The sequence below is a fragment of the Sturnira hondurensis genome, unplaced genomic scaffold, assembly GCF_014824575.4.
Source record: "Sturnira hondurensis isolate 20B ecotype Veracruz unplaced genomic scaffold, ASM1482457v3 Scaffold0017436, whole genome shotgun sequence".
Classification (NCBI taxonomy): Eukaryota; Metazoa; Chordata; class Mammalia; order Chiroptera; family Phyllostomidae; genus Sturnira; species Sturnira hondurensis.
The window spans coordinates 3,254,765-3,264,512 of record NW_028090067.1 but is presented as its reverse complement, the minus strand read 5'-3'; the positions used below and the strand labels follow the sequence as shown (position 1 = coordinate 3,264,512).

Below are 9,748 nucleotides of genomic sequence, written 5' to 3'. Positions count from 1 at the left end.
ATAAGGGCAGCAGATCTCCAGGGCTTTGGGACTGTGATGAAGGGTCAGCTGTGATTAATACATTTCCTTGGGAATCAGATTAGAAATGATAATTACTTCTTCCTTTTAGGAAGAGACTGGGACTTGGGGAGGTTGAGGAGGGGAAGAAGGGGGCACATGAGGAACCAGAGACATACAACCTTTGCCTCTGCTCCAGTCTTGTCAGGAAATCTGGAAGGTCCAAAAGTTGTTGATAACATTCCCAATAGAGAAGCCAACTTGACAGATGCCAAAGGTGTTCCCACCTCAGATCTCACTTGTGTTCTGGAATCAAGGCAAAAGCAGGCAGCTACTCTGCTTGACTTGTTTCTTTTGGAATGAACTCAGGCAAATTCCTCCCGGGTTTGTTTATATTGGCTACCTGCAGTGACTTAAGAGCCTTGAGACAAGAGGGAACAACCTCTACCAAGAAGTTCTTAGCAAATTCTGATGATTTAAAGCTCCTGAAGGGGAGTTTCTGAGTGGGGTAGGATAGAGGGCAAGTGGGAACTGATGACTCCCAAGATTAGGCATCCAGGAATTTGTACTTTCATGCAGAGACGTTTTAATGTGTTGCACTTCGTACAGCCTGGACACCTACTGATTTCAGAATTTTGAGGTCCCATGCTGTGACAAGCAACACTCCTTTATTACTTCCAGGGTCATAGGAATGACCAAGGAATCTCCAGGCTATAGCTGGGGTGGCCTGGGAGTATACTTGGGGAACATAGTTGGGGTGCAGAGACTTTACAAAATTGTTTGTAGTTCTGGAAGTAATTTGGAGAGCGTTTATGAAGGGAGTTGGTGAACTCTAAGCCTGGGCCCAGTGGGCATGGCCACAGTGGACCAGGAGTCTCCCTACCTGCCCTAAGAAGGGCAGGCTTAGGGACGGGAGAGAGGCTGACATAAGCTTGCAGGAGGAGCTCTGGGCATGCGAATGAAGGATAGGCTCCAATCCCAGCCAAGTGAGGGTGGTACAGGCAAAGAAAGTGGTCAGGGCTGGGCATCACATGAGACACGAGCAGTGGGAAGGGCCAGGCAGTCGGGAGCCACAGACAGCCTGGAGCAGTGCTCCTGCTCCAACAGTCAGTCAGGTAACGCAAAGGGTCAAGTTAGCTGGTCGGTGAAGCTCTGCAGCCTCCGCTGTTTTAATAATATAACGAACTGATAATCCTTTAGTTGTCCACTCCCTGACACACTTTGCATATAACTTCTTAATCTCTGTCCCGCTCTCAAATAGTGGAACTACCTTGTATGTTACAATAGCATCTTCAAATCTCTTTTGAAAGTGGCTGATAAAGAAACAGAAATATCTTCTGTTTTTTAAAAATCTTTATCAGTGAGACATGCTTTTATCTGACCCCTTGCTTTTCAAACCACATCCTACCGCCCACATTCCCCACCACTAAGGGGCAGGTAAATGCCTACATAATAGCTTTCCAATCTAAATTCTCATCTGAGTAGGTGCTTTTCAGTCTGCATCTGAGTCTTCATTTCTGTCCTTCCTGGAAATAGATTGGAGATGGCAAATTGTCACCAATAGATGGAAGACACCTTTCAGAAAGCCAATTCTTGGTGGCCAGCTCTGAAAGGTGCTTTAACACTTTCTGGCTTAGTGACCCTGGAACATAATTGTCTCCACGTGGCATCCCAAACTGGTGGCAGTTTAACCAGAGCCGCCATCTTGGATCCCACATGAGCTGTGACACTGTGGAGTAATCATCCCAGGATCGGTAGAAAAGCCAGTTTTCTTCTGAGGAAATTTCAGTCTTGATGATGAAGCATTTCAGTCTGAAGTCTCCCCTGCTCCCACAATAAACTCTCTTTTCTTTGGGACATTTATAAGGAACCACTCAAGGAAACCACAGTAACCATGAAAAATTAGTTTAGATTAATGCATTTTCTGAAAATCATGGTCTAGAGACAGAAACTTATACTTGGGCATCACTTGATATGTTTTTGATGGAGTTGGTGCAATGTTTTTAAAAAACCACAGCATACTTACTCGACGTCAAAGCAAGGAAGGCATTTGTTTTAAAAGCCAAGGCATGTTAACAGAGGTGGGGGAAGGAGGAGAAGACAGTAATTCTTTAGCAAATCCCGGGAAGTGACATCTCATCTGAGGTCTTCCTTCCTAGTTTACGCATCTGGAAGTTCAGCCCCAAATGGAATTTAGCAAACGTGTTGATGTCAAGAACACTAACCAGGCAGTGCTGGGTGCTGTTCCCGCCCTCCATTTCCAGGTGTCTTGGAATTGCCCTGCCTGGACTTTACATTTGCTATTGGCCACAACGGTCTCTACCAATAGATCTCGTACTGGACCTACATTTCTCTTAGCTATTGATGATAATGTTCATCTCCTTAGAAACATGTGTGTTCATGATATCATCCCTTCCTCGTATGGACCTTGTGCTCTGGGGCTTGCCAAGGACGAAAGGAAAGCTGGGCAGAGTGGTATCATTTCTTTGTTGCAGACGGAGAAAGTGGCTCAGAGAAGCCATGAGGCTGGCCCTACTGGGAGAATGGGCACTAGAACCCAAGTCTGGCTGCAAAACAGAGTACATTTTCCACTAGAGTAAGTTCCCTTGGTATCACGTGAAAGGCTGTCTCCACACTTTACACAAACATGGGCTGCTGAGAAATGCACCTTCCCTTTTTCTCCGATGAGCGGTGAGGAGCACAGGCTCCAAGGACAGGCTGACTACGGTCTCACTCCAGCCTGGCGATGTCCTCACCCTGGCCTCTTGAGCAGAAGTCCCAAGTGCTTTCTCTGTGTGTGACACAATGTTAGCATCCTTTGCCGTCACTCCACACACTGTCTCTGCCAGGTCGAATGAAAGCCCCCTGATTCAGGGATGGCTGACACAGAGGTTTCCTTTTATGTAATGAAGGATTGCGTCACTCAGGGCAGAGAGAGAATGGACACTTTCGCTGCTTGAGAGGCAAACCCTTTGATTCTGCTTGGTTTGGAGGGTAGAAAATAAACTGATTCTTCTAGACTCTTTGAGACTCTCAACTCATAGTCCAAAGTAGGCATTTATCAGAGAGGATCTGTGGCAGGAAATACACCATGCCCCTGTGTGGAAGGGGGGTCTAGGCTGGTAAAACTGGCTTACTACAGAACTCTTGGCATTCCTAGGTAAGGGCTGGATTTGGCACATATGTGGTGAGGCTGAAAGAGTTTGGAGACCTTTGGGGACCAAGCCCCTGCAGCGTGGTGAGGAAATAAAACAGTGGGCAATAAATCTGGACAAAGAAAAAAGAATCAAAGGAAACGGGTGGAGTACGGTGGAGTCAGGGGTTGGCAGTTAAGAAAACCAAATTTGAAGTGGATAAGGCAGACAGAAACATTCCTGAGAATGTAGTAGGAGTGAGGTCCATGGAAAAGGGTTGAGGAGGCCTATTTTAGGGGCCTCATCTGGTTCCCAGCTAGCAGCCTCTCTTAGACCAAGCAGATAGAAGTGGTTCTTGATAGAAGTTGACATATACTTTCTGAGGAATTATAGGCAGGCCAACCAGAGTCCATCATGCCGGGGGGAAACTAGGAGCAGGTTATGATGCAGGATCCACGTCAAAACGCCTGCCTCTGTTCCTTGGGGTGTGCGGCGTCATTTTCCTAATCGAGGACGACATCCTGGCGTGGAAGCCTCAGTCCTCAATTTGCTCTGTTAGGCCAACAGGAAGTGAGCAAAAGGTGAGGCAATAAAACACCAAGTCTCCCGAACTCACACAGAGACGTACATTTTTTAGTTCCCATCGAACTTTTGCATGAGTCCTACTGTAACTCCGAGAGTCCTGGTAAGAATGTGTCTAGAGGGGTAGGGTTCCGGGGGTACTGCCATTCACTGCAGTGCAGGAGAACCGGGAAGGGGAAGGGGGGAAGGAGGCTAACCCGATATGCAAATAGGCACTCCGAGGAAACATCTGCTTTTCCTGATGTTTCCCACAATGTGTGGCTAAGCCTTGAAGGGGTGGAGGTGGGGGCTCCTGCTCTCCGGTGCCCTCTACAGTGGCTGAGCAGATGAGATACCACTGGGGGTGGGGGCCAATGGGGAAACTCCGACAACGCTTACATGGACAGAACTGAGTTGGAATACCCGAGACGTGGATGCTCAGGGCCTGTGTTTTGAAAGGTGAGTAGAACGGTAATCTGAAAGATCACACCGAGCCATCAACGCGAAGCCATGCTCTTCATGTTCGCCATGCTGTGGTGAGTGAACCTGTAGAATTGCACACGTCAGGACAGGAATGGAAGTGAGCGCCTGCCAAGTTCAACCTCTTCATTCACTAGCAAGGAATGTTTGTATGAAAACACATACTTCAGGTACAGGTAAGGCCAGCAGTGGCACAGGAAGTTCAGAACAGGGTTCTCAGGAGTCAGGGGAAATCACCTCTCTCCCAGATTATCCATGAAGGACTCATACAAGTGAGAGCTTAGAGGCGGCTGGTATAGAGATTATATAGTCAGCTTTCTCTTCGATAGTTCTTGGATATTGTGAACTTAAGTGAAATGACATACATATAATGAAACCAATTTTACCATACACTAATTGATATAAATAAGAGTTAAGTTTCTTTGGAACATTTCTGGTTGAAAAAACACCATCAAACTTCTAAAAAAGACTCAAGTATTTTTAATATTAAACATTTGAAGTACATATGAGCTGCATATACATTTAGGAAAGATTAATAAAAACAAGTAAGATCATTCTTTTCCAACCCACTGATTCCAGTTTAGGGTCACAGGTGGCCAGAGCCTATTTCGGCAGCTCAGGGCACAAGGCAGGCACCCTCCCTGGACAGGACACCTTTCCACCGTGGGGTCACTCACACACACACAGCCAGACTCACTCAAACTGGGTCAGTTTAGACACACCCACTAACCTAACATGCACATCTGTGGAAGGCGGGAGGAAAGCAGAGTCCTGGAGAAAACCTGCACAGACATGGGCACAACATACAAACTCCACATGAGAGTGGCCCCAGGTGGGAATCAGTTTTTTTCCTCTCATCAGCATAACAAAATGACACTGTATGAAGTGATGTTATATGAGGACTTGTTGTAGATGGATTGATTCTGGTGGGAGGGGCACTTTGGAATGGGCATGGTTCTGAAAGATAGAAATAAAATGTTGAGAAAGAAAAGGTAGACATGAAGATTTTGAAAACTGGAAAACCAATCTAAAACTTGTGGTTTCTTAAAGTAACCAGAACAGTTGGAATGGACACACTGGAATCCATTCTTGTATTGGAAGAACACTTTTCAGAAGTGAATATGCAGACTGAACGTAATCACCCCATTTCAGGCATATTAAACAAAAGACACTCTTATCAAGACATATTCTAGTGAAATTTTTGAGTTACAAGAATGATTTTCAAAATCCTATTAGTATTAAGTAAGCCAGGAGAAAGAAAAAGGCAGAGTGGGACCTTGAACCAGACATGAGCAACCAGTGGGCTTGGGTGTAGTTCATTCACTGCAAAGTGGATGGTACCTCCTGACTGTGGACCATCACTGGCTCCTGGAAATGTCAATCCTGCCCATGCTGGTAGAAGTCACTGGGAGCAAGGGTAGATATCCTCCTTTTTATGGGCCTGGAGTCCCCATTGATGTCCCTTGAAGTGAAAGTTTCCTCCTACTGGCCACTTCACTCCCCCCAGATTAACAAAAGCCTGCCGTGAGGTGATGCAATGTTGTTATACTACTGTTGTTTGACTCTAGGCTCAAATGTCCAGTTTGAACATTAAGGTGTGGCGTAATTAAAATTTATTATGGGATTTGTTGTGTACCAGTGGCTGGGGACACGAGTGCCTGTTGCTTTTAGTAACAGCTGTATCTGTGCCCTGGTATCCCTTTAAAAGAAGGGCCCACTTTCCACAGCAAGGGTTGGTGGCAGTGCAATCCTGCGTGTGGCCAAGGGGAAATAAGAAGCCATGGGCAGCACCGACAATGACCAGCTTACGCACCCACAGGCCTTTGCATCACGGGTTGTGTTGAAATAGAAGGACAATGCTCATTTCTCCTCTGGAGCATGGGTCTCTTTGCTGTGGCCATTCAGGCATTGAATTAAGACTCTAGTCAGATCAACCTGCAAAACTGGGGCCAGGTCCAGAGGAAGAGGACTGCGCAGTTGGTTTCTGGGCAGTAGGTGGAGTTGAGGTGTGTGAAAGGCAGTGATGAATTATGTTTGACCCTTGGTTTTAACTCCACTTGAAATTCTTCTCACTACAGAATTCTGGGATGTTAGATGATGACGATGTTAGCAATGATGATGTTAGCAATCAATGATGTTAGCATTGCAAGATACAAGCACGTAATCACCTTGAGTTTGAAATGAATTTGTATGTAGTATGTTAAGTCCTTCACCTCCTGTGTTGTCCTCACACTTCCTGTATATCTTAGCCCTGTTGTTTCTCCATAGCTCTTGTTACTATACATTTATCAGCTTATTGTCTCTCTCCCCAAGATATAAACCCCATCAGACAGGGACTTTTATCTCGCGTATCTCTTGTCTGAGAACAATGCCTGGCATATGGTAGGTGCTCAATAAATATCGTTTGGGGGAGAGGAGAGAGGAGGAAAGAGTGAACCAAAGACAAGGAGAAGCGTCTTTATAAAGAATGTTTCCATTTATTTTATTATTTTAAATCTGAATCTGCATAAAATGATGGTTAGTTGCATTTAGCTCAAAGCATCTCTGTGACGTAAACTGAAGATAAGCCCAGGTTCGAAACTGCAGCTCACCATCAGATCCAGTGGCCGCAGTAATCAGCCCTGTACCTTAATTTGCACCCACCGAAGCTCTGACAGCCCCAGCTGCAAGCGACTCAGGAAGGGGAGGGGTGATGATCACTCATGATGGGTGGTAGAACAGGGCCCTGACTGTGCTTCGGTCATAACCTGCAGCCGTCTGACATGAGAGGGCTCCTGAGGAAACACAGGGATGGCTCAGGGCGATGTACCCGAAACCCGACGTTTTTTCCTTGAGTCTGCCTGACTGCATGAACAGAAACTTGCAGTATAGAAAGAAAAAAATGGTTTCCTATTGAATTGGCCAAACTCCAGTATTGAATCGGAGGTGGGAAGAAGCTTAGGCTCTAAAAACAACAACTCCCTGATAGAGTGAGTGTAGGTTACAGATTATCTGGGGCAAAATCACCGTGGGCAGGGGTTTCAGGGTCATGCTGGGCGCTGATTGGTCGGTGAGGTAAGGATAATAAATCATTTCTTCAAGTCTTGAAGATAGTTCTGAGTTCTTTTTCTGGTGTCCCTCTGTCCATTCTCATGGGAGGGTAGCCAATGGGTCATTCCATCTTAGGGCTCAGAAACTGAAACATATCTTAGGTCAAGACTTTGTTTAGCTGCCAGAGATCCAGACCTTGTGATCATTACTCAGGACCCCACCAGTGTCTTCTGCTGCCTTGAGGGTTGCTGAGTATGGGGGGGTGGGAGCTAGGCCTCTGAGAGTATGTATATATAGAGTGAGGGATATGATTTCTACAGCTAGGATTTAAAGCTAAATTTAATCAAAGTCATAAAATCCTTGATTTCAGTGCCTGGGAATCCTGGGGTAGAGGCTCAATTTTTCACTGGTAAACGCAAAGTAGTAGCAATCCCCTGAAAGCCTACGGCTCAAAAGAGGACCTAAAAGAAACTTTAGCTTGAAGTTTCTAAGAAGCAACATCATTTCTCTTCCTCCCTGAGCTCAGTCATTCTCTCTCTTCACACACACACCCTTTTCAAGATACCCTCGTGCCACATCCGGGCAGATGGCAGACACTGCACCCCGCAGATGCAGGCGGGCTTGTGCATGGTCTCTTGTTGCTGCAGTGCACCCCTCAGCAGTGGGGCTGGCTCACTGCTCACACATTGGTGTGCTGAGAACCGGAAGACGCGATGCTGCCGGGCTGGCTGTGGCTGGAGGGTCCCGAGCTGGCTGCCCGGCTCCTCCTGCTGTGATGCCCTCCTCCCCGGCTGCTGGGAGCTGGCTCATCCATCAGCTTGAGCTTCTCATGTTCCTCTTTCAGAAAGAAGTCCACCAATAATCCCTTCTCTTTTTTGATCTGGTCACTGATGTCCGTGGGGATATCTGGGATCATCCAGTCCACGAGGACACTCAGGAACATCACAAGATTCTGTTGAAAGCAAGGGACAGGAGTTGAGAGGGGAGGCTTGGCCTGGGAGCGCAAGTGTGCCATTGTCTGTCTACCCTGGCCCATCAGAGCGTCTGCCTCAGAAGTGGGGCTGGCGGTAGCGTGCTGCAGTGAAGAGCACAGACCTGGGACTGGACTCCTCTGTGTTGTTCTGACTCCACTACTCACTAGTGGGTGACCTTAGCCATTGAGCATAATTGCCCCTTGGTGTCCCCTTTTAGAAAGTGGAATAGTAACAGTACCTACCTCCTGAAGTTGTCTGAAGATTAAATGAGTCAATACCTCGTACACAGTGGGGCTCCATAAGTGCCAGCCATTGCTTCCTCCCCTCCTCCAGCCCATCTCATGGTCCAGCTCTGGCTTCTTGGCCTCAAAGCCTCCAGGAACCCTGCTCCAGAGCTCCTAGGAAGTGGCCACGAGGCCCAGTGGCCTCTCCAGGGCCTTCCTTGGGCCAGTTTCTTCTCTCTTTCTTGCATCTGACCCTCTGTCTTCCAGATCAGAGATGGACCTTTGGTTTCTGCACTGAAGGCTGGCCTTGGCCAACCCCACCCACTGGTAACATTTAGTTCATTCTGTTCTCCATTCCATTCCAGCCACTCTGATCTGCCTGGGACCCCCTGCCTCTTATTAATTAATTAATTAATTAAACCACCACTGACCCCCTCCCTTTTTTGTGCCTACTTGTAATTGACTTCATCCTTCTGTCTGCCAAGCCCCATCCACTCCATTGTAAATACAGGTAGGATAAGACTGTGTTTCCCAGGAGTATTTTCTGTTCAGATGGGTGAATATATTATAGCAGTGCCGTCAGTCCTCTTAAGTGTTCACTACTTCGATAATCTGGTTCCCATCCATTTCCCAAGCCACCTTCAACTATGCCTTACCCCACACAATTGTTCCTACTCTAATTGTTGTGTTCTGTGCCTGACAATTATATGCTAATGTGTCTTCTTCTCTCTGAGATAGAGGACAGTGACAATGCCCAGAATGAGGTAACAGCACTGCTGTCTTGCACACTCTAAGCCTATTCCCAGCTTGACCTTGAACTCTATATGCTTCTAGGAGCCCAGGGGAAGACTTGGGGAACCAATTGCTGCTTCCAGAGGTGCCTGGCTGCCTTAGGCAACCTAGAGTTGCTTCGAGTCACACAGTCTCTTTTTTTACACCACCTCCTTGCAGCATGAGTGCACATTACCTGGGACATATGGTAAAAGTGAGGCGACTTCTGCAAGTGCGGCAGCAGGGGGATGTCTGAGCAATTTTTTAAATATATCGCCCCATCTCTCTAGATGAAGAATAGCTGTCTTCTTTAAGTGAAAGACTAGACAGTGGGCTTCTCCACTTCCTGGGCTGGGGTTCGAGGCAGGATATTTTAGAGCCCTCCAGAGATCTGCCTTCGGGGAATACAAAAGCCTGAGGGAGTGGAGGAGAAAAGGATCTGGGCTCGTGCCCCAGCCTTGCTTGAAGACCGGCGGGACCCCAACTGGGAAGGGGTCTCGTGCTCTGAGAACCTCCACGGTGCAATTGGAGCTGCTGCTATTGTTGGAGATAGGAATCACTGGGTTCAGGTTTGCTA

The 9,748-nt window shown here is 47.1% G+C and overlaps 1 protein-coding gene across 6 annotated transcripts in view; it reads right to left on the bottom strand.

Annotated features, from left to right (window-relative positions):
• Positions 1-4,636: 4,636 nt before the first annotated feature.
• Positions 4,637-9,748, bottom strand: part of ANO2 (anoctamin 2) — a 329,301-nt gene continuing 324,189 nt past the window's right edge. For all 6 annotated transcript variants that reach the window (XM_037068063.1, XM_037068065.1, XM_037068064.1 and 3 more), the window contains one exon: positions 4,637-8,154. In XM_037068063.1, coding sequence (XP_036923958.1) covers positions 7,882-8,154 — 273 coding nt within the window. In that variant the 3' untranslated portion in view covers positions 4,637-7,881. The remainder of the gene's footprint in view (positions 8,155-9,748) is intronic.